Source organism: Natrix helvetica, assembly GCF_964273705.1.
Source record: "Natrix helvetica genome assembly, chromosome: 1".
Classification (NCBI taxonomy): domain Eukaryota; kingdom Metazoa; phylum Chordata; class Lepidosauria; order Squamata; family Natricidae; genus Natrix; species Natrix helvetica.
This window is the reverse complement of record NC_138548.1, coordinates 98,660,382-98,686,141: the sequence shown is the minus strand read 5'-3', so window position 1 is coordinate 98,686,141 and position 25,760 is coordinate 98,660,382. Positions and strand designations below refer to the sequence as shown.

General features: G+C 39.6%; 2 protein-coding genes across 8 annotated transcripts in view; one reads left to right on the top strand and one right to left on the bottom strand.

The window, feature by feature from the left end:
• Window positions 1-43: 43 nt before the first annotated feature.
• PRRG4 (proline rich and Gla domain 4) lies at window positions 44-21,564 on the bottom strand. 2 transcript variants are annotated; one of them, XM_081969776.1, is made up of 6 exons: window positions 21,473-21,564; window positions 20,307-20,419; window positions 16,139-16,302; window positions 14,378-14,426; window positions 12,804-12,936; window positions 44-960 (listed from the first exon to the last, which is right to left on the bottom strand). In XM_081969776.1, exons 2-6 carry the CDS (start codon window positions 20,407-20,409, stop codon window positions 738-740), a joined length of 672 nt encoding a protein of 223 aa, XP_081825902.1. In that variant the 5' UTR covers window positions 20,410-20,419; window positions 21,473-21,564; the 3' UTR covers window positions 44-737. The 2 variants fall into 2 exon arrangements, with proteins under 2 accessions (XP_081825902.1, XP_081825903.1); XM_081969777.1 differs by lacking the exon at window positions 21,473-21,564 and adding an exon at window positions 21,220-21,464.
• A 128-nt stretch (window positions 21,565-21,692) lies between these two features.
• The window catches only part of CCDC73 (coiled-coil domain containing 73), a 68,682-nt gene continuing 64,614 nt past the window's right edge, over window positions 21,693-25,760 (top strand). For 3 of the 6 annotated variants that reach the window (XM_081969704.1, XM_081969706.1, XM_081969701.1), the window contains exons 1-2: window positions 21,722-21,830; window positions 24,118-24,205. The gene's annotated coding sequence lies outside the window, so the exon portion shown is untranslated. Of the gene's footprint in view, window positions 21,923-24,117; window positions 24,206-25,760 lie in introns of all 6 variants that reach the window. The other 3 variants (XM_081969702.1, XM_081969705.1, XM_081969703.1) reach the window with 3 other exon arrangements.

The following is a 25,760-nucleotide window of genomic DNA, read 5'->3' as shown; positions in this document are numbered from 1 at the left end:
TTTCAGATTCATTATTTAATTGGCATTAACAAAGAAAATGAAACTAGGTACAAAGTTATTTTATTTATAAAAACTTATTGATAACACCCACATGGAGATATTCTTCCTAGTATAAGAAACATAAAATATTCAATTAGATAATTGAAATTATAATGTGTTAGCATTTTTATCATAGGAGAGCCAGTTTGGTGTAGTGATTAAGGCATCAAGCTACAAACCAGGAAACTTAAGTTCTAATCCTGCCCTAGGCACAAAGGTGAAATGGGGCCAGTCACTTTCTCCTAGTCGTAGAAAGGCAGCAATGGCAAAGTATTTCTGCCCAACATTATTGCCAACAAAACTGTAGGGACTAGATCAGGTAGTCACTAGGAATTAAAAACTGACACAAACACATTTTTATCATGGGAGAAAATAAAAAAAAAACGCTAGCAAACGTGTAATTTTCAGAATTGAAAATAAAATTCAGTTACAAGAAAAAAGAAAAATGCGCATCAATTTACACAATGGCTCAAAATGCATAGAAGCCAAGTTCACACATAAATGGAAATATAACTCTTTCAGAATTATTAGAACATTGGAGAAATGTGTTCCTTGTTTACCTGTTACCCTTTAGTCCATCATAGGCAGGCATCTTCAGAGATTCTTTTCACTGTCTTAGAGTGCTATACTATAGCATTTCAGCTGCACATCTTTTATTAAGATTAATTCTCAACAGTTTCATAGACCGTGTTTGTTCATTAAGGACCCGGAAGAGAGAGAGACTTTTTGAATACTTTGAGCTTTCCTGAACGTCCAGGATATGGAGGGGGTGGAGAATCATAATTTTCTCTTAATGCCATTGCTTGATCATAAGTTGGCAATCCTATCTGTCCTATAGTACGAGGAGGGACAGGATTTAAAGAAAACTCTTCTTGTCTTTGGAAGACGATGGAAGAATTATGCCTCCTGCAGCTTCTGTGCCTAGAATAAAAAAAAACCACCTTTGATGAACAAGGACAAACAAAAGTCAGGCTAATTAATCAATTGAAACTGCTAACAATATTTTCATCTTCCTAGTTTAGAAGTTAGTTAATACAACCTTACTAATTAACATCTTCCACAGTGGGAATTTTGAAACCATTAATTCCAATACATCTAAAAGAGGTTACTTTGGGAAAGGTTATTTGTCTATTTTGAGAAAAGTAAAAAAAAAACTAGCTTCCCAATGTTTCCCTTTGTACATTCATTCTTTATATTCCGTGATACAGCATGGAATCATAATTTGAAAGTCATAGAGATTCACTATTTTTTTTGAGAGAGATGAAGTTTCCTTCCTATGAAATCAGGGTCACATTTACATGATAGTGAATCAATTCTCTGAAAAGTCTTGAATCAGGCAATCTTCTACTTCTCTTAACATCTGCTCATGGAAAGAACCATGAAGTTAATCCGTGATTTGTTAAATTGCAACAAAGGTAATCTCTGAATACAAATCAGAGCACAAACCAAGGGGAAAATGCTTGTGAGTTTACTTATTCCAAGAAAAGCAAGCCCAAATTCCTTCTTGATGTGTAATACTAAACAAAACATGGATGATCTCACCAGATTTGTTAGCCTTGCCAAATAGCAGCAGAAGCCAAATCAGAATGACAAAATGAACCAGGAAATGGCTCATTTTCAGATAAGCCACAATTATAATTTTAGTTCAGTCATGGATACTATAACCTTTAAGTCCAAAAATTTATGTTAAAATTTCATATTTCATTCTAACATGAAAATTCATGTTAAAGAGTTTTTTATGCACTTTTAAGAGTTATCAAGATTTCCTTCCAAGCAGGTTCTGGAACAGAAGACACAGAAACAAGTAGACATTAATGTCCAAGTCAAGGCCATTTCTGCTGTTAAACTGTCAAATTCCATAAATTATTTATAAAACCATCAGAGATTTTAATGGCAGTAGGATTATGGATAAAAATTAACTATTCTGGACATTTGGAGTATAGTGTTAAGTTTCTTGAAACAGTTTTATATTGAATATGGGACAATGGAATGTTTTTATTGAAATGTTTTTTTTAAGATGCCTCTTCATAATTACTGTCTTTGATTACCATTACTATTAAATGAAAATAAAATTTTCAAAAATGTGATTTTGTTTCCAGGTTCATGCAACCTAATTCTCAAAGTCTGTGGTTTATTTTCTGCCATTTGGAGCTTAAAACACCCAAAAATGGGGATTGCCTTCATTTTAATCCCAGAAGAATTAATCCCAGTAAATTAAACAGAAAATGACTGGTCCAAAGTCACTCAGTAACATTTTGAACATAGACAACTTGAACATAGTTGGTTTGAAAACAAATACACAAAGCTGCTTTAAGAGCATCACCATTACTCTGCAGGCCACTTCTGATAAGTACATACTATACTGCTCTAATGTCTAAACTCAATTTTCAGAAGCTTTCAAATATTTGTATTTCAGATTTATTTCATATCATTTTGTTTTCTTTCAATCACTGCTTACACTGATTATTTCTCCTTTCTGGTTATTGTGGTATGGTTACAATGCATGGATTTACCAAGTAGCTTACATGTGGGAGATGAGAATAACAAATCTAATTTGTAAAATATTATTCCAGGAACTTGTTAAGAAATATAACACTGCAGGATCCAATCTGGGCCGGTCACTGGGACTAAAGGTGACTGATCCAGATTGGATCCTGCAACATTATCCTAGGTCCTAGGACATGTATATTTGCCTTCATTCGTGACATATAACAATGCTTGCAGGTAATACAATTATGTATACTCACATATTCTTGAATTAATGGGAAAAAAAGACATTGCATTTGAACATAAAATGTTAATAGGCAATTCATTGTATTTTATACATTTATACATTAACTCAAAGTAGAGATTAAGTTGAATTAAACATTAATTTCACTAACTTTTCACATGACATTTTAAACTCTTACAAAGTTCTGAAGAAATGACATCTTGTTACAACAATGCAAATGTTTCTAGAGAAAATAACAAAACCAGCTGGAATTTAGGACAAAACACAGCCAGTGAAATAATTGCACTGTATTTATACTAGCATGTGACCCAAATATGATTAACATAGCCTTACAAATAACTTTATTGATTAGGTACTTAATTGTTCTACGCAATCATGAACATAGGATAAGCATGAAAACAAAAAGACAAAACCATTTAAACATTTCAAAATGGCACAGGCTAATAGATATGGGCAACAAGTTATCATATTGTCATCTTTCCAGTTCACAACGTCTCATACTATTTGGAGACAGAAACTGCCATTAGCTATTTTAAGAAGCCAAATGACAATTATAAAAGAAGTAAAGTTCTGCCATCACTAGTGGTCATTCTGAAAAGGATAAAGTGAAATGCTACTTTTATGAAAAGAGTTAAGGTCTTCTATTATCAAAGGCTACTGAAGGCTGCTGACGTTATTACTCTGAATTCACTGTTTGTGAACAATGGTGTGAGATAAGTGCATATCTTGCACACTTTGTAACAATTTGAAAAGGTAATATTCCACAGAAACTGAGAAGAGAGTTTTGTTTATACTGCATGCCATGATTTTTAGACCTTCCTCTGGTTGATTCAAAGGACTAATTACAAACAAATAACATTCAAACATTTCTTTTTAGTGAAAATATTATTGGTGAACAGTCATGCTATGTTATTGCTCAATAACCACTCATCCAATTTTTAAGAAGCTGTATTATACCTGCATAGGCTATCAAGTAAAAACAGAGGATTAGGATCTTTCCCACAATGTTTTGTTACTGAAGAACATATTAAGGGGATGACCTCAATAACTAACCATAAATACAACTTGTTTGAAGAACAGTACATTCTAAAATCTTCAATGTCCTAGGAATAATCCTAACCTAAATATGCTTAACAAACTGATGGCACTAAGGATAAGTTTTCTCACTCCTTTGGAAGACAACTGATGTGACAAGATGTACATTGTAATACATGTGTTATTAAAAAAAACAATATACCATTTTATTTTCAGCTTGGGAACACCAGCTCCCTTACTGCCAGAAAATATGAACTGTAATTTTCGCTACTCATATTACAATATCCAAGGAAACGTATGTACAGATATAGAAGTTTTAATATATTATTTAATCTTTATAAAAGTATCACATAATTCCAAGATGCTATGCTTTATTTAATGTGTTAGAGATTTCTGGAAGGAATTGTGACTCAGTGATAGATTTTATGCAATGCATAAGAAAAAGTCAGAGATTCAAGACCTGCCACATCGAGCTAGGGCTGAAAATAATCCAAAATGAAACCCTAGAGAATTGTAGAGTTCCTATTGAATTACATAAACCAAAATTTGGACTCAGCATAATGCACTTTCTAAATTCTTTATTATTATTCATATTCATCCTATCCTTCAATTCCTAAATACACTATATTGCCAAAAGTATTCGCTCACCCATCCAAATAATCAGAATCAGGTGTTCCAATCACTTCCAGGGCCACAGATGTATAAAATCAAGTACCTAGGCATGCAGACTGTTTTTAAAAAAATTTGTGAAAGAATAGGTCGCTCTCAGGAACTCAGTGAATTCCAGCATGGAACTGTGATAGGATACCACCTGTGTAACAAATCCAGTCATGAAATTTCCTTGCTCCTAAATATTCCACAGTCAGCTGTATTATAAGAACATGGAAGTGTTTGGGAACGACAGCAACTCAAGCCACGAAGTGGTAGGCCACATAAACTCATCCAACATCAGTGTGTGACCTCACAAATGCGCTTCTGAAAGAATGGTCAAAAATTCCCATAAACACACTCCTAAACCTTGTGGACAGCCTTCCCAGAAGAGTTGAAGCTGTTATAGCTGCAAAGGGTGGACCAATGTCATATTGAACCCTATGGATTAGGAATGGGATGTCACTTACAGTAAGTTCATATGTGAGTAAAGGCAGGTGAGCGAATACTTTTGGCAATATAATGTATTAGTGGACTGCAAGTTCTCTTAAATACTTAAATCTTATTTGTGATTTCTTGACCTTCTGACCTTCAACAAATGACCTTTGTTATTTCTTGCAGACATTTCATTACTCAAAATAGGTAACATCATCAGTGCTAGTAAATATGGGGTTTGTTAAATCGGGTAATGGATAGGCACGCAAAGGCTAATGGTAACAACAGCTCTTTATTAAGTACAACAAGTGAGAACAATCCAGCGAAGTTTGAGTCTGACAGCAGCCCTTTTATAGGGAGCTGTCATACCCTTCGACCAAAATGATTTAACCTCTGTTCCCGCCGGAACAGAGGACCTTGGTGGAAACCACTGTAGTTAAAGCAAATATCTAACACCCCTCCCCTCTTGGATGGAATAATCCTACTTGTTACGTAGTCACGCAGGTAGGCGGGCTTTTGGGTAGCTCTGCCAGACCTGCGCAGTTCAGTTGGAGGGTGTTCCTTGGACAGGTTGGACGGACCTGTTTACTCTGCAGCTCCGCTTGATGGAAACTCCTGGAACCTTTCACAGGCCACGGCTAGAGCTTCTAGAGCCGCTTTACTCGGAGCTCGCTGCCGGCCTGCAACATAACCAGATAAGTTTCCTGGCACACTTGGGCTTGAGCTGGCTGTGGAGGGAGCGAGCATTTGCTCCATTTGGGTAGGACTTTGGCTAACTTGTGCAGGAGTTACCTCTGGTTGTCTAAGAGTGGAGTTGGAGAGGTGCCACGGAGTTGATCAACGTGCCTTCTCCAATTCCGACCGTCCTCAAGCTCTAAGAGGTAAGAGCGAGGCCCGGTGATGCCTATCACTGTGGCAGGAATCCACAGAGTTCCCCTGGCATAGTTGTGGGCATAAACTGAATCCCCTATGCTAAAGTTCCAAATCTTGCTTGTGGAGTCAGGGGGCGATGCAGCAGAATAATTTGGGTGTAGATGGTCTAAGTGGGATCCTAGCCGGCGACCCATGAGAAGCTCGGAGGGGCTTCTCTCTGTAGTGGCACTGGGTGTGATATGCTGAATTAGCAAATAGTGGTCAACCTGTGTTTGCCAATCTCCCGGGCCCATCCTAGTGAGGGCCTCTTTTGCAGATCTCACCATTCTCTCCGCCTGACCATTGGAGGCCGGATGGAATGGCACGACCAGGGCATGTCTGATTCCCTGAGCTGCTAGGAGGTCTCAAATTGCATGGTTGTGAATTGGGGCCCATTGTCAGAGACCAAGACGTTGGGCAGGCCGTGCTGGAGAAAAGTCTCCATAGCACCTTGATGACCGCTTCTGCCGTAGTGGAGGTCATCAGGACTACCTCTAGACATTTCGAGTAGGCGTCCACAACTACGAGGAATGTCTGGCCATGAACTGGGCCAACAAAGTCAATGTGCACCCTAGACCATGGTTCTTGAGCGGATGCTTCTGGGGAGCTGGTCTGGACTCCTGGCACGGTGTGCAGGTAGCCACCCATTCGTCGATCTCCCGGTCCATGTTAGACCACCACATGTAACTCCTAGCCAAAGACTTCATCCTGACAATTCCAGGATGCCCTATGTGTAAAACCTCTAATACTGCAATGCGCAGTTTGGGTGGAACAATGACCCAGTCCCCCCACAGTAAACAGCCATTTACAACCAATAACTCATCACTTTTGGTAAAATACATTTTTAAATCAGCTCCAACACGCCCCTTTGGCCAGTCCCTCCACACCCATTTCAAAATTTGTTTGATGGTAGAGTCCTTTGTAGAGTGACAGGCAACGTCACTGGACGAGACAGGCCCAGGCTCAAGGCAGTCAATGAGGAGAACGGGCATCTCGGGGGTAGGGTCGGCAAGAAGTTCAGGCAATGGACAGTGGCTCAAAGCGTCAGTGTGCCCCAAAGTGGAGCCTGGTTGGTGGATGAGACGTAGGAGTAGGCAGCTAGGAAGATGATCCATCTGGTCATCCCTTGTGATAATGACACTGGGGTAGGTCGGTCCCCAGCCAGTAAGCCCAGTAGCAGCTTGTGGTCTGTAATTAGTTCGAAATCACGGCCATATAGGTACTCATGGAACCTCTTTACTCCGGCCACTGCAGCCAAAGCCTCACGGTCCAGCTGGCTGTAGTTCCGCTCTGCAGCAGACAAGGTCCTGGAGTAAAAAGCAATGGGAGCCTCGGTTCCGTTGGGCATGTGGTGATTGAGGATGGCACTGACCCAGAACGGGGAAGCGTCGCAGGTCAGCACCAATGGCAGGGTCTAGCTGTACAGTACCAGAAAGGAGTCCGCCGACAAGAGTCGTTTTACCATGGCAAATGTGGCAGCCTTGGCTTTGCTCCAGGACCACTTCGCGTTCTTAGTTTAAGAAAGACACTGTAGAAATTAAGGAGCCCGGGGAATGCCTGCAGCTCAATTTGATTGTGAGGTGTGGGGGCGTCCTGGATTGCTTGAATTTTTGGGGTGATCGGGTGAATTCCAGAGCCATCGATTAGGTACCCTAAGAATTCAACCCTTGGCACATTAATTTGGCATTTCTCCCTTTTGAGACGGAGGCCTTTGTCTCTAATTTGAGCCAAAACAGTTTGTACACATTTGAAAAGTTGTATCTCATTTGCAGCCAATACCAAGATGTCGTTGAAATAGGGGACGACTCCTGGAATCCCCTGCAAAAGCCGTTCTAAGACGCTTTGGAACAGTCCAGGGGTGATACTAATGCCGAATTGCAGGTGGTGACATTTGAATGCACCCCTGTGCATCACAATGGTTGGGCCTCCACAGTAGCGCCATCTACAGGCAATTGTTGGTATGCCTGCCCCATGTCCAATTTTGCAAATATTTTTCCGGGGCCTAACGAATGTAGTAGATGCTTTACAATGGGTAAGCGCTTTGTTGTAGTGCTTTATTGATTGTGCACTTGTAGTCTGCGCAGATGCGGACAGACCTGTCAGATTTGACAGGTGTCACAATAGGGGTCTCCCAGCGTGCGTGATCAACCGGCTCTAGGATTCCCTGGCCTACGAGCTTGTCAATTTCCCTATCAATTTTGGGGTGGAGTGCAAAAGGTACTCTCCTGGGTTTTAGCCTTATGGGGGCTATGTTGGGGTCCAAATTAAAGGAGATTGGAATCCCCACATACTTACCCAGACCGGTGCTGAAGACGTCTTGGAACTCCTTAAAAATGGCTTTGGCGGTGTCGTCTTTCAAGGTGTTGATACCAGTCACTTCTAGGCCAGAGCTTCGAACCAGTCAAGCTCCAGGAGGCTCTGCAGGTTGCCGCTGACCACCGTCACTGGGAGTTGGCCGCTGAAACACTTGAATTTCACCTGGAAGATGCCTTGGCCCATGATGGGGACCCGATTGCCCTGGTAATCGCGTAGGTGGATGTCAGGGGTGCGTAGATGTTGTTTCTTTAGGCTAGGAATAGCCTGCTTGAGGGTAGACCATGGCATGATGGTCAGTGATGACCCGGTGTGAATCTCCATCTTGCATGGAGAGTCCTCGATGAGGACTGTGACCTTCAGCTTTTTGGGTCGCCTGGTGCGGACTTGGCCGATTGACGTATGGTAGGTGACTCTAGTGTCACCCTCTGAGCGCCATGGTGGCTTCTGCCAGGTCCCTTGGTTGGGCCTCTGCTGGTGGTTTGGTGCGCTTCTTGGCTACCAGGTAGTAGCAGAGAATTTGCTCTGGCACACCTTGGCGATGTGCCCCTTTCGCTCACAACACTGGCAGGTAGCGTTGCGGAAATGGCAGGCCGATCTGGTATGTTCTCTGCTGCAGCTAGCGCAAGGCGAGAGATGTGGTTTGAATTTGCGCACTGGCTGGGCGCGGCTACTGCACATGCGGCAGCTGTCTTCTTCCTCGCCTTTTGAGCTCTCGGCCTCTGCAGCCTCGCGATGTATGCATGTACTCTTTCGCGTGTCTTGTGGAGCACTTTGGCGCTGTAAAGTTTCAGTGGATTTGATGGCTGATTCGGACGCCCTGGATTTGTCCAAGGGAATTTGTAGAGTGAGGTTAGATTTAGCGAGTTACCTCCTCTGTAAGTTAATGTCCCGCATGCCACAAATTATGCGGTCCAGAATCAGCTCGTCCAGGTCTCAGAACTCACAGTACGCTGCAGCCTTTCGTAGTGCTGCAATATACTCGTGGATTGATTCACCCTCCTTCTGGTTCCTGATGTTAAACTCATGCCGGCGAACGTGCTTGGACGGCTTGGGGGCATAGTGGGTCCTCAGAGTTTGCTGGAGCACGGGCCAGGCGACTGATTGTAGCGGCGTTGGCTCAGAGAGGGCTTTTGCCATTTTGAACACTTCCCAGCCACAGTGTCCGAGGAACATGTTCTTCTTGCGGCCTTCAGAAAGGCCCATGAGGTCGTTGGCCTCAAGGAAGCCGTCAAATCGTAGCATATACGAATCCCAGTGCTCGGTGACTGGGTCATATGGAGTCAGTGGGGCATGCGTGGCCATTTTGTGTTCTGAGGGCGTTTTGAGTTTGCCACTCAAAAATGGCTGCTCGAAGCCACGCTCTGAGCTCCGGGCTGGATGTACTTGCTGGATTGCTATGATGTTTTTGGTTTGCCTAGTTGCCTTCCAATCCCACCTTTGTCGCCAGTGTTAGATCGGGTAATGGATAGGCATACACAGGCTAATGGTAACAACAGCTCTTTATTAAGTACAACAAGTGAGAACAATCCAGAGAAGGTTGAGTGTGACAGCAGCCCTTTTATAGGGAGCTGTCAGACCCTTCGACCAATAGGATTAAACCTCTGTTCCCGCCGGAACAGAGGACCTTGGTGGAAACCACTGTAGTTAAAGCAAGTATCTAACAGGGTTTGCTCTCAGTTTATATTCTAATGGATTGCCCTGTCAAGTGTTGGTGAAAGTGGTTTTGGAGATTCTTTGGTTGGGCTGTTTACTGCTGACTTGTTAGCAGTTCCTAGATTGGGGTATTGTTTACTTGATTGTTAGTCTGATGTTAATCTTGGAGTTTATATTCAATCTAGGTGCTGATTGCAGGTGGGGAGTTGTTTTGGTCTTTTTGTTCCCTTTTTGGCTTGTTGATTGTCTCTTTTGCATAGTGTGTGTGTGCGCGTGTGTGCGTGCATATGTATGTGTGTGTGTGTGTGTGTGTGTGTATATATATTTTCGTAGATTTTCACGGGTGTAGGTATGCTGGTCTTGTTGTATTCGGATATTTTCCCATGTAAGATTGAGATTGTCTTGGCAATGTTTCGGCGAGGTCTCACTCACCATTTTCAGGCTGGTGTTTTGGGCTACAAAACACCAGCCTGAAGATGGCGAATAAGACCTCGCCGAAACGTTGCCAAGACAATCTCAATCTTACACGGGAAAACACCCGAATACAACAAGACCAGCATGCATATGAACATGGTTTGGTCTAGGATGGTCACAGTTTCCCATTTGAAACTATGGTTAAGCCTCTCCATGTGTTGTGAAATTAAAGAGTTTTCATCATGTCTTCTGACTGCTAGTTGGGGTTCATGGATGCTTTCTGCCAGTCTTCTGCCTGTTTGATGTGCATAGTGGCTGTTGCCGTTATTACTCTGTATATTGTAAATGACTCCTGTTTTTTTCTTCTGGAGCTGCTGGGTCTTTTGGTTTCCTTAAGAGGTTTTAAAGTGCTATTGTTGGTATGTGCCACACGGATTCCGTGTAGTTGTAATTTATTGGTGGTTTCTGAGATTTTCTCAATGTTTGGTAGTGTTATTCTTTTACGGTTTGTGTTAGTTGTGCTGTTTTGGGTTGAATGGTCAGGAACCTTTTGATAAAGTTGTGTGGATATCCATTTTGCTGAAATATGTTGTAGAAATATGCTCTATTTTCTTTTTCTTCAGAGTTGCTGTAGTGAGTTGTGGTGGTTTACATAAGGTTGTCACGCAACTTCTTTTATCAGACGTTAGGTTGTTGCTTTGGTAGTACAGCACTTGATTGGTGTGGGTGGCTTTCTTGTACACATGTTTCTAGCTTGCCATTGTGGTCTCTTTTGATCAGGATGTTCAGGAAGGATAGTGGGATGGTACTGAGAGTGTTCTCTAACTGTCCTTTTTTATCATGGTGAAGGTGTCATCTACATATCTGGATCCCTATTTTGTGGGATTTTGTGGAAGGGTTATGACTTTGAGACATTGCATAATGATCTTTTCTATAAGTCCTAAAGGCAGCGATCTCATAGGTCTACCTTTAATTTGTTGGTAAGTTTGTCCATCATATTGGAAGCATGTCATTAGGCAGACGTTTCTGAGATCCATAATCCTGGGTATTTCAATTGGTTGAAATTCAATAACACTGCTATACATCAAGAACATCTCAGAAATCACCAACAGGCTACTACAAACACATGGAATCGGTGAGGCACACAAGTCAACTAAAGCCCTTCAAAACATCTTAAGTAAACCAAAAGACCCAGCAGCCCCAGAAGAAAAAAACAGGAGTACAACATACAGTGCAATGATTGCAACAGCCACTACATAGGATAAACAGAAGAATGGCAGAATGTATCCATGAACACCATCAGAAGACATGATGAAAACACTTTATTCTAGTGGCTTTAATTTCACAAGATACAGACAGATTTAACCATAGTTTTAATTGGGAAACTGATTATCCTAAACCAAACCAAGTCCAAAAATGCTAGGAAATTTCTAGAAGCCTGGCACTCTGACAAATTAGCTATAAGTAGATACATAGGCATAAACAATATCTATAAATTATGCAAAAGAGACAATCAACAAGACAAAAAGGTAATGAAAAGACTAAAATAGACCAGTCATCAGCAATCAAAGGAGCATAAACTCCAAGATTAACATCAGACTAACAATCAAGTAAATATCCCAATCAAGGAAGTGCCAAACAAGCCAACAGCAAACAGCCCAACCAAAGAATCTCTAAGACCATCCCCACCAACACTGACAGGGCAATTCACTAGAATATAAATTGAGAGCAAACCCCACTCCTTACTTACACTGATGATGTTTCCTAGTTTGGATAATGAAATGTCTGGAAGAAAACAACAAGCTCAGAGAGTACCAAGGATCGCTCATTTCAACCCTGAACTACAAATATTCTCCTTTATTGGAATCTTATCTGCCAAGTCAGTCTTCTAATGCTTTATCTATTCAAGCACATGACCTTACATTTGAATATCTTTCTGTCAGATTTAATATGCATACATTCCACCTCCAAATATTCCAAGTCATTTACAAAGACATGAAATAGCATTTTCAATTGGGCCATTGGGCCATTCAATTGGGCTATTGGGCCAGCACCAGGTTATCAATATTTCCCCTCCAGGAAGCTATAGAACCATTTATGAGCACTCTTTTGATGTACTTATTCAGTACATATTCAGCAAATGTTTCAGATCCTATTACTGCCTAGTCCATATTTACCCACCCAGTATCCTAACAATATGATATACTACACCACAGAATTCCTTTCATCTGCCAAACTAGTCACTTTGTCATTAAAAAAACCTAAGATGAACCTAACTTGTTCTCGGCAAATTCATGCTGACTTCAGATAATGGTAGCAATTCTTGGCATCATAGCTTGTTGATAATCTGTTCCATTGTAGATTGTCCATTAGAGACATTAAACTAGCTGTAATTTCCTGGGTTAATCATTTTCACCTTTTTGAATATTGAAATTATATTTGTTCTTTAAATTTTTGTCATCTCACCAATTCTCCAGAAGTTTCAGGTACATACAGCATAAATCTATGCAAAATATAACCATCAAATGTAAACATGAATACAAACTATGTCCTGATACAATAATATGTTTAATGTTGATATCAACACTGATACTGGTAACTATAACATTTGTTTTCTTACCCTGGTAATCTTGGTTTGCATTTTCTTTGGCACAGATAATAAATAAGCAATCCAAGTATAATCAATAGTACTCCAATAGCAATCAATCCAGTCAAAAGTCCTATAACGTCAATCTTCTCTGCTACTTTGCCATCTGCACATAAAGGAAAGACTGTTAAGTGTATTCAACCATCTCAGTGTTTTCTGATCTACCTTAAATCACACTTTAATCCAGTATTGCCAGAAAATGTGATCACAGTTCAAATTCCTTAACTTATTCCCTAGATTTATAAAAGTAATATATCCATTATGCATCTTTTCAAGTACAACTATAGCTTTTAAATGCTAACGAATTAGGTGACAACAGTCAGAGGTGATTTCTGTACAAGAAACTCTCAAAATTTGCTGAAGCCCAACAACTTATTCATGGAGATAGTGTGACTAGTTTTAACAGGTATGTGTGAGAGAGAGAGACAGAGAGAGGGAGAGGGAGAAGGAGAGGGAGGGAGGGAAGGAAGGAAGGAGAGAGAGAGAAACAGACAAAAAGACACAGATAGTTGTCTGATTTTTCTTCTATGCTTCCATTTCTAGTAAATGTTGGTGACTTTGTATGACAATTTTCTGGCCCTTAGGCAGGAATATCCAAAGATCTTTTCTATGGGGTGTAAGTAGAACTCTCTGAGTGCCAAGGAAATCTCTTAGCTTTTCCATTGTGAAAATTCTTGGGTATGAGGTTTCTCCCCACAAGCTGTAGCAATTGAAGGCAGACAGGAGAAAGGAAAGAGGACAAAACAGTGGCTTCTTACCCCTTACTCCTGCAGCAATAGGTCATGTCCCATAAAGTATCTTAACCTTAACTCAGTCAACACAAAATATTCCTTCATTGCTCCAGCTGAAGGTTCTAAAAACTGACCAACTGGATAGATTAGGACATGTCAGGAAGTTCAGCCTGACAAGTGGTAGCCTATCTTAAGTATCTTCTATTAAGAAATTCTTGGAAGGGGTCAACCAAAAAAGTTTTATATTGATACTCTTCAAATATGCACCAGTAACATAGGAAAGATCTGGATAGGAGATTCAGATGGGGTAACACTTGCACAAACTATTGTAGAAGCAGATTTTGCTAACACAATGTAAAAATTTCTGGAAATGCTTAAAAGTTCCATACATTAGTCCACAGATAATTCAGAACTTAATGTATATATGATTTGTATGATCACAACATACGACAGAGCAGATAATGGCAGGAAATTAAACATCTGAGTCTATGCATTACTAGTTTGAGGGAAAACACTTTTCCATATATAAAATATAGCATATAAAAAAGAAAATGCCAAGTCATAATACTGTGAATACCCTTTTCTAATCATTTTTGCTGAACAATGTTTGTGTCAACAATTCCTTTATTCTGCTGTGTGCATCAGAAGAACCACAACAAATTTCTTGTTGAAGATGAATACACTGATTACAGCTTGGATCTCTTGTTTGCTATATCCACTGGAAAAAACAGCTGTAATTCATCATAGACAGAAGAATAAACCAAGATACTATATGTCAACATAATTTTAATAGATCATATGTTGTTTTTGTCTTACCTGTTTTTGAGCCAGGACCTCTCAAAGTATATTCAGACCAAAAAGACATCTAAGAAAACAAAAACACATGTTTAGATTATGTGTACATGAGCCTGACCAAGTTTGGCTTTATATATTTAAAGTAGACAGATTTTGCCAGATCAACTTTTAATTGTACTTGCTTTCAAATGTTAAGACCAGACATTAAATGTATCAATACCTCAGTAATTTGTTTAGAACTTATATTACACTGGTCAAATGTCAACTTCTATTGACATTTTTGAATTTGAAATTTCAATTTGTCTTTGATACTGGGGAAGAGGAAGACAGGAGAGATGTGATATTACATTTTAAATAAATTATTGTGAGTTACTTTAGAAGCAAATTGAAATAGTTGGATCATGACTTGCGGGATCGCATCCTCCCACTTACATCCCTGCGGCCAATTCGCTCACACAGAGAGGGACTTCTCCTGGTGCCGTCCACTAGGCAATGCCAACGGGCGACACCAAGGAGTAGGGCCTTCTCTGTGATGGGCCCAACCCTCTGGAATGACCTCCCCCCCCCGACATCAGAACCACTACTGACCTCCGCTCCTTCCGGCAAAAATTGAAGACTCACCCGTTCCGATTAGCAGGCCTGGCATAATTACAACTGTTCCTCCTGGCAAATGCACTATTAACTGGTTATTTTAGGGGTATTGTTTTTAATTTATTGTGTGTGTTTTAGGGGTTTAAAATTTAAATTTATATTTATATATACTGGCTCTGTACAGTTCTTTTAATTTCATTTTAACCTCCTCCATTCCAACTGTACATATTCAACTTTTTATTGTATTTTGATATATTTTGCATGGACTGTACACCGCCCCGAGTCCCTTTTGGGAGAGGGGGCGGTCTAGAAGCACGGTAAAATAAATAAATAAATAATAAATGACAATTATTGAACCTTATTCCTAGAATAAGACTATTGCACTGAATGTGTTTGTTTTTCAAAGTGACAGCTCTGTTTATTTGATTTACATTCCATCTTTATAATTGAGTGAATATTCAAACACTGTTGCAGGGATATTACATTTTACCAGCATCCATGGTACCATAATATGATGCTTGAAAAAGGAAACGGTTTTCACAAGAAACACATCTTTTCCTAGAAAAAGTACTGCATAGAATATGATTGTATGAACACCACTGGCATTAACTGAATAGTGTTTAGGATTTTTTTACATCATCCACATATGATTTTTACAAACCACATCCTTAATGCCTTCATACATTTGAGTATGAGCTGAGATCCATACTTTTCTAGATAAATATAAAAATAAATAAATATCCACATACCCACTACACATTTCAAATCCTTTTCTCTGTAAGACATTGACTAGTAAATGAAATGGTAGGTATCTTGTCACTGTTAAAGTGATCACACAAAGTTTGAAAGCCAGTTTTCTTAATCCCAAGAAAAATAAAGTAAATATTCCTATTTCACACGAGTTTGGATTTATAAAGACATTCACGTATATATTTGATAGCCGCTTTCTAAATGGGATGGTTTCCATCCCTGCATGACAGAATTTAGAATAACTTTAGAATAACTTTGTCTCTTTGAATATACACTAATTGGCATACATTAAAATGAAATTTCATTGCATACATCTCTCAAAGGATCAGTTCAAACAACTGAAGAACAAGATGACCAGGGATAACTTATCCCAGGCTGTTGACTTGTTATCAATCAAAAATGCATATATCAAATGTTCAATATTGTAAGTTAAATAATTACTGTCTTTTTTGAATCTCCAAAAACTTCCCTTGCTTCCTCAAAATTGCATTGCTCTTCATAGCATTCTCTTTCAAGATCCCCTTGGGTTATTAGTTCAAAGTCAAATCGGTTGTATAGGAGATGTCGTCCAATGAATGAATTGGCTTTCTCTGCGAGGATGAATACTAAAATATAGTTAAAATAATGTTAATATGTTAGAATGCCAAGGATTTGTTAAAATATTTAAAACTCCTCCCCACTTTATTTCTTATATAATTCTTTGTATGCTCATTATTTTATTACTGCTACATTGAGAAAGTCAAGGTACCATTCAATGAATGTTTTTAATCATGCGGGATCGCATCCTGCCCCATACATCCCTGCGACCAATTCGCTCTCACAGAGAGGGACTCCTCCGGGTGCCGTCCACTAAGCAGTGCCAGAGGGCGGCGCCCAGGAGTAGGGCCTTTTCTGTGATGGGCCCAGCCCTCTGGAATGACCTCCCCCCCGACATTAGGACAACTACCGATCTCCGCTCCTTCTGTAAGAAACTCAAGACCCACCTGTTCCAACTAGCCGGCCTGGCTTAACTAGAACTCTACTCTCTAATCCCCCTGGCAATTTTAAATTGTAAATTTTAATTTTAGGGTATTTTAATTGTTTTTAACGTTATTGTTACTGCTTTTTTAACACTGTGGCTATTATTATTATTTATGAACTGTAAAAGTTTTTTATGTATACCTCCTCCATGCCATATGTTTGTATATTTGATTGTACGCCGCCCCGAGTCCCTTTGTGGAGAGGGAGCGACTTATAAATTGAATAAATAAATAAATAAAATAATAAATGCTGTTTCCCAAGTTGCACCAGAAACCACATAGTCACTGTAGCTTAAATTATACATTCTTTTTTCTACATTCCTGCAACCATGGCAGCATGAAAAGATGCCAGATGCAGCCTGCATGCCACTTTTTAACTTGTCATTTATTATAGAACTCTGTAAATTAAAGTATCTTTTACTGAAATATTACAAGGTATGACAATAACATAAAAACATTAAAAAAAAAACCTCCTGCAATTTCAAAAGATGTAAAACATAATTTTCTGACCAAACAAAACAATAGAAACAGAAGAGCCGATAAGCACAGTAGTGTTTAATTGTCTATTTTTAAAGTTATCTCCATTTTTCTATAAAATGCAAAAGATGGGACAAGCTTTGTTTAGCAGCATTATTTATTCATTCCTTTAATTTTGCAAAGCCACTTAGGAGTAAAAATTGGAATGCAAATGTGGAATATGTCTCCTGTAATTAAAGGTCTCAAAGTTGAGTTTCTATGTTTCTCACTTTTGCCTTTATACCATGACCAGCTAGCTTGTCTGAGAGTTTAAGGGGCAAGAAAGTCATTTCTAGTTTAAGGAATGGAATCACCCCCTTACTATAATGGTATCACCCACTGTTCCCTTAACTCCCCAGCCAATAATACTATTGAGGCAATTACTTTTTTAAGGGGGAAATCTCACCTAAGTCTAATTCTACAAAATATACCCATGTTTTTTCAATATCTATGTTACATTAGCATGCATCAATATAGATCTGTAGGAACCTTTAGAACTGCATCATCTTTATCTAAGTTACTTATTAGAAAAATATTGTAAGAATATAATGAGCAGGAATTTTTTTGAAAAGAACCTGAATTTGCCCAAAGAGCTATCAAATTTGGTGAGATAAGAGTCTGTCAAGACAACTTTTAAAAGGTTTATGGATATGGTCAGCAGATTGGCAAATTTCTATCATCTATTGGACAATTTGGCTTGATCTCAGAAAGGTAATGAGGTTACACCTGACTAGTCCTTGGATTTGGTCTGTTTGATTTGTGCTTTTGAATCAGCCTTAAATCCTGGTGACTACAGTAGCTGGACAAGACCTGGCAGTTTTCTTCACAATTTCAGAACTAGCTAGGGCTCTAGAAGCTGCAGACATACCTGATGAAGAAATCAGGTAAATTTTTGGCTATATTAAGGGCTTAGTAATGATGTTGGTGAATTGTACTTTCATTACAAGAAGATGATGTTCTTGGAAGGCTAGATCATATATTTATATAACTGGCTGTAACTTTGTGACATTTAACAAAATATGCTAAAGAGAAATTGCCTTGAAAAAACTGGTTTAAATTCAGAACAATTAAATTTTTGGTTTCATTCTCTTATGTTGATTATCACAAACCATTATTTCAAATCATATAAATGAATGAAATAAATAATTGTATGTATGTGTGCATGTATGTATATATGTGTGTATGTGTATATATATATGTATGTATGTATGTGTGTGTACACACACACACACTGGTCTTGTTGTATTCAGGTCTTTTCCCGTGTAAGATTGAGATTGTCAATCTCAATCTTACACAGGAAAAGACCCGAATACAACAAGACCAGCATACCTACACCTGTGAAAATTTACGAATATATATACATACATACATACATACATACATACATACATACATACATACTTACATATATATATGTATCAGTGATGTGCGGTGAGCTTTATGGCTGGTGAGGCTGGTGACATCATCAGCGTGAGCCGCGGTCCCCTTCATGTTGACTCAGGAAGGAGGGGAATGGGACCACGTCAGCCTCCCTCCTGCGCACGTCCCATTCCCCGCCTTCCTAAGTCAACATGAAGGGGACCGCGGAGGGCGCTGACTTAGGAAGGCGGGGAATGGGACATGTGCAGGAGGGAGGCTGGAGGGATTGCGGAGGAGGGATCGCACAGCGTGAGCCGCGGGACAGCGGCTCACGCTCTGCGATCCCCTTCATGTTGACTCAGGAGTCAGGAAGGAGGGGAATTCCCCTCCTTCCTGACTCCTGAGTCAACATGAAGGGGACCGCGGAGAGTGCTCCGCGGGATCGCGGCTCACGCTGCGCGATCCCTTCAGCCTCCCTCCTGCGCACGTCCCATTCTCCACCTTCCTAAGTCAACATGAAGGGGACCACGGCTCATGCTCCGCGGTCCCCTTCATGTTGACTTAGGAAGGCGGGGAATGGGACGTGCGCAGGAGGGAGGCTGAGGCTAGAGGAGCCTCCTGCACACATGGTCCCATTCCCCTCCTTCCTGACTCCTGAGTCAACATGAAGCGGACCACGGAGCGCTCCCATTCCCGACCACGTGTGCAGAAGGCTCCTCAGCGCCTTTTCCCTTTTCCCTTTTTTTAAAATTTTCATGATGAGCGCGGTGCGGCTCTGCCTCCCCTGAACGCACGTTCCTGATATGTATGTATGTATGTATGTATGTATGTATGTATGTATATATATGTATATATGTATGTGTATATATGTATATATATATATATGTGTGTATATATATATGTGTGTATGTGTGTATGTATGTATGTATGTATATGTATATGTATATGTATATGTATATGTATATGTATATGTATATGTATATGTATATGTATATGTATATGTATATGTATATGTATATGTATATGTATATGTATATGTATTTGTGTCACAACCCCTGGTATGCCAAAATATGGGAGGGAGCATACTGCTTCTTTTCTGTCTTTTGGCTCACCCTAGGAGCCATCCAGGCAGAAATCAATTTTTTAAATGTTGCCTTTGTTACATTTGTGCTGATAAATAAAGTCTACCTTTATTTATTTATCAGCACAAATGCTATATATATATATATATATATATATATATACAATACAACAATGCACACACAGCCAGCACCAATCAACCAATCATGATACAACCACACAACCAATCATTCCACTTACTGAAACAAAGCCAACACTCCATACCTCCCCACCAAGATTTACAGAAAGACGGCAGCTCCAATCACACTTTAAGCCAAAAACACCAGCCTGAATATGGCAAGTGAGACCTCGCTGAAACATTGCCAAGACAATCTCAATCTTACACGGGAAAAGACCCGAATACAACAAAACCAGCATATATATATACATACACACACATACACACACACATATCATAGTGTGTGTGTACATTTATATATATTACAATGACACTTGAACTCTGATTGAACCATTTTTGAGCAACAGCATTTAGATGAGGCTACAGTATACAATCATAATTTTACTTCTTTGATTTTGTCCTTTGCATAAGGAACAATTTTAATACAAAAATACAATGATTGATATAAATAAGTTACCTTCTTCTATTGCACCCTTTGATTCCTTGATTGGTATTGAGCAGTGAGGAAATGCAGACAAATTTATAAGCAGCTGAAATAGCAAAACATAAAAAAATAACATAGCCTGGTGCCTGTCAAGACAAAATTAATAGATTTGTCACTACAGACTTTAGGAAGGATTAATCTCGCTCTAAGAATATCAGACACAAGTTAGCACAAGTCAAGTACAATGAATGCTGCATTGGAAACAGGCTACAGAACTCTCACAAACTAGCCTAACCTGTACAACCATTGTGATTTCAGAATATAAATGGCATTAGACTGCTCCCAGAAATTACACAAGAATCAGAAGGAAGGAGGAATATAACCACTGAAGACATAGGCCAAGTATTTGTACACCCATCTGCTACCTCATTTCCTTTGCATGGCAAAGTTGCCTGGCTCACAAAATCCCATTCACGGGGTAAGAGATGGGAACTACAGGGATGAAAGGACATACATGTACAGCATTTTACTGAATGCTATTAACCAGAAAACATAGCCAAGAATTATGTCCTGTCTATGGATTGACTGACTTCCCCTCTTTCACTAATACCTTGGCGTCAACATACCCAGGTGCTGAAACACACTTTCGTAAGAGACCGTGAACCGGAGGAGGGACCACCGCTTCCCAAGGACTATTGGACTAGCTGCAACTACAAGCAGCTTTTTCGAGGCTGGCTGGTGGGGTTCACAGAGAGTTGACTGTATCAGAGCAATTCTGCGAGAAGGAAACTAAGACTTAGCTACGCCCACTAATAACTTCTTAGCTCTTCTTAGCTTAGTTCTCAAACTAACTTTGTTTTCGGCCAAATCGTAATTCTTAATCGTCAGAAACCCGATTCGGAAGGGCAGCCTTGAACAAGCCGGACAAAAGAAAGTAAGCGAATACCTTAGGTAGAAAAGGTAGAACGAAAAGATCTTTCGGCTTAAGTCACGCTTCCCATTCGCCCTGATTTAGAAGCAGAGCAAATAATCGGACGGGCACAACAAAAGTCCCAGGAAGACCTTCCTGGAGAGATTTTCTTTCGTCACTCGAGGAAATCCCACGAGGGGGTGGGAGGCTCAGTCATTTCCTTTTTGCTCACCTTTCCTCCCCCCGAGTGGCCTTTCCGAGTGGGTATGGCCACTTTCCGCGGCCTTACCTGTTGCCTTCAATGCTCGGGTGTTATTTATCTTGTCCGCTCCGCGAAGCCATGTTCTCTTTCCCAAACTCGCATTCGAGAGCTGCCAGGGGGCGAATGAGAGAGGCTGAGATCATATAATATCACGCCTGCTGCCTTTGTAACCGCCCACCTCAATTCCGGGCGGGCTCCGGAGGGTTGGAAAGAGGACTCAGCTGCGGAAGGGAGCGCATATTTAAACGTTTAAATCAGCTCGTAGTCGGTGTGCGAAACAAAGTTTTACCTAACGTATTGTCTCCTGGGAAACAAGGCGTTTGCTGTCCTTGTTCCTCTCTTTGCGCAACGCGTTCAGCCCACGTTGGTCGGAAGTTGGATTCAGGTGGCGTTGTGCTGTGATTTGATAAGGCTGTAATTTCAAATAAGTTTAGCGCTCATTAAGAGTTTGCTTGTACAATTGCAAAACTTTCCTAGGTACTCGCTGAAATAAGCTACGATTTTATTTCTAATTCACTTTATATTAATTTGACTAGTACGGTTGCGATGGCAATTTAACTTTTAAATTTAGGATGAATCAGAGCATGTCCTGCTGCTTGAGGAACAATAAAATCTGGTCAGCATAAAATATAAACTGCTGGAATACTTCAGCCTTGTTGGACTAGGTTTTGCCCCTGTGAATGTGTTTTATGAAAAATATGAAATAAGCGGTTACATTTTCTTGATGTTGTCAAATCTTCTGGAATTATTTACTAGTCCAGTTGAAGACTACACCAATAAACTTCTTTCCAATAAACTTCTTTCCTGTACAATTTATACTAGTCCAAAGACTGGAAATGCAGTGGTCACACACCAAATTATTTACATTACCTCTGAGAATATGAGCTTGTGTGATTTGCATTTTGTTCTTTGACCCACTTAAAATTTAATCCATGTTGTTTTAATTTAGTTGTGATGGAAGGGTGAATACACACAAAAGATAATGACATTTGCACCAATTATCTTTTGTGCAACTTGAATTACACAATGCTTGTAGACTAGCTGAATCAAATGTATTATGCTTGCTTTACAATATGAACCAATTCCCTCTTCCTCCCTTATTCTGAAACATTTTAGGGTTATATTTTGGGTTATGTGGCACTTTTTTGTACTGCTTTCTAAATTTAGATTGAACTGGGCTAGGATATTGTTACTGTGGGACGTTGTCTTTCCTACTGCATTAGGTTGTTTTCCCATAGCTTTGTTCTGTTCTGACTTACTCCAGATGGCTGTGCTATAAGCAAACAAAGGCATTGTGATCAATGGACCATCTTACCAGCCTCCTTCTCTATGTATGTTTTTTTACACTTACCTTCACTGAGAAGCTGACTGGAATTGTAATGCCCTCTAGTGAAATTTTAAAGCAGTTGTGATTGTTAATTTGGATTCAGTTTGCAGCAAAGTACTGTAATTCCCTAAGTATCCATTATTGATTCACAAGATACTTTCTGATATCTTTCATTTTTTAAAATTATGCTTATAAAGCAATTTAAAATACTCTAAATACTTTTAATGAGAGCTATTTTGTTGGAATGGTCAAGGCATCCAGCTAGACACTGGGAGACTGTGAATTCTAGTTCTGCCTTGAACACCAAGCCAACTGGGTGACTTTGGACTAGTCACTTTCTCTTAGCTCTAAGAAGGAGGCAATGATGAACCACTTTTGAAAAACCCTGCCAAGAAAACTGCATGGACTTGTCCAGGCACCCTCAGAGGATTGGTAATGATTAAATGGCAGATTTTATATATATATATCATAAAATAAAATATACCAACAGCACGTGCCTCAATATAGTTTCATCTTGTTGCTATAGTTTGATGATATACAGTAGATTATAAGGAGAGCTAGTTTGGTGTAGTGGATAATGTACTAGGTTGGAAACTGGGATACCATGAGTTCTAGTTCTGCCTGAGCCACAAGTCCAGTTACAGGTTTGGGCAAGTTACCCTCTCTCAGCCCTAGGATACAACTGCCTATCTTACAATTGTGATTCTCAAAGCATATTTGGTGTTACACTTAGCCATCTCATCAGTTCCCATTTTTCTGAGATCGTCAAGGCTGTTTGACACAGCCATATTTCCAAGGATGCAACCAATGTCACCTTTCAAGGAATGATGCTCCACAGGGAGGACTTGTCTCCTGGTTCCTGCCAGATGTAACTCCTTAATAGACAGGACTTGCAGCATATCCCTCCTGTCAAAACTGATGGGATGAGCAGACGTGATCAGAAAGAGGTGGTCTGTCAAAACCTGATCCCATGCCATGAAGGGCTTTAAAAGTCAAAACCAACACCTTGAATTAGATGTGTAATCAAACTGGCAATCAATAAAACTCATGGAGCAGAGTCACAATATGTGCCATTCTAGGAGCACACTTTAATTGTCCACACTGTCACATTTTGCACCAACTGAAGTTGCTAGATGTTCTTCAAGGACAGCCCGATGTAGAGCACATTACCACAGTTGACCCAGGAAGTGACCATGGTATGAGTGACCACGAGCAAAGCTGTCAGTCTTACCAGATAGACCAGAGAGGAAACACATCCAGCTAAGCAAATTTTAGTCTGTTGCAAAGCTACATTAACAGAATTTTGAAAGTCTAAAGTACAATTCTCCTGTCATTTCCTTTACAGTCCAAGAAATTAGAGTCACTGATGAGCCTCTTATCCTGCCCACTATCCAGCTGCAAACTCTGCTGTCTCTTATCTGACTAGTCCATAGGTAGCATCTCTTCACCCTATTTTTTCTGCATACTGGTACAAGAGCCTCTCAATGTAGGAAGGGGTACAATGGCACATAGCATGAAGCCCCCTCCTATGGTACTAGAATTTTATACAAACTGTATTTGGGCCACCCATTAGTATTTCTGGGTTCTCTGCTAATCTTCAGCCTGCTTATTCTGTGTAATAGGTTCACAGTTTTTGTATTCTATTTTATATACTGTTCATGTTTTGCTTCTTTGGGTACTGGGCTGATGCGTCACTCAGAAAGCTTTGCATGGATTTGTTGGTTCATATGCTTCACTTATCCTGAGTTGTCAGAGTAGCTATTGGTGGACTCTGGAATGTCTTTGATGTAAGGGAGGTAGCTCTAAAAGACATTAGAGATCATTGCAACCGTTGACTCAGTTGAGGGGAATTCCTGATCTGGGGTTAACCTATAATGAAGAAAAGTACACCAGCTAAAATGGTCAGGATTGCTCAAAGCACTATAAGGAGGGAAAAAAGTATTTTAAACCTGCAGCAGGAAACCATGCCCAGACACTACATTTGCAATAGCATGGGGTGAGTACAGAATGATTCCATCTGCTCTGCCCTCTGTAAATAGTGCTGACTTGTTTTGATAATGAGGAAATCAAGTAATGTAGTTAACGTAAGAGTCAGATGGAAGAATGAGATGGTCAGATTGTATGACACATGTACTGTTGCAACTATATTGTTTACAGATTGCATATTTCCAAACCAAACTGAAAAATTGAGAATTGATTTGAACCTTAGTGTCTTAAATACGTAGATGGAGATCAATGTTCTTCTGCCTAAACTGTTTAAATTTTGCAGCAGAGATTCTTCTAATTTATTTGCCTTTGAAAAGTGTGAGTAAACTGAGAAGCCTTTTTCTACTTGGAATCTGTCAAACCACCACCCATCTAACTATAGGCCTTTAAGAAAATCCTGAAGATTTATCTGCATCCCAATGCCTTTCCTAATTAATATTTGTCTTCGGCTTATTCTGGATAAATATGTAGAGTCATAACCTTAAAACTGAAAATTAATTTAGAAAATTATTTTGACAAGACATTCCTATATTAATGAAGAATTATTTTCATTAATTTTAAAACCACAACAGAAAATTAGTTTCACTCCCACATTTTAATGAAGAAATAAAGCAGCCATTTTCATTTCCTGTTCTAACATATATGCCATTTTTGATATATCTGGGAATAACTCAGAATGGTACTTTGATTTCTTATCAGATAAGAGAAGACTTGGTACTCCAAGATCAAAGAAAACACAGTTTCAAGGACACCTTATGTGTTTGTGTTAAAAAAATATGCAGAGGATTCATGAAACTTCTTATGAAACTGAAGAATTTCACCAATAATTTATCATGATAAATAATCATCTTAATTATTCTGTGTTTGGAGATTATAAGTGAATGTTTTATTTATATCACCAAATGCATTCATTTAGCAGAGTGAGGATATTAGCAAGCTTGGGAAAATCTCAGCATTTGCAGCAGAGGAGGAAAAAGTTGTTTTTGTTTTTGTTTCTAAAAG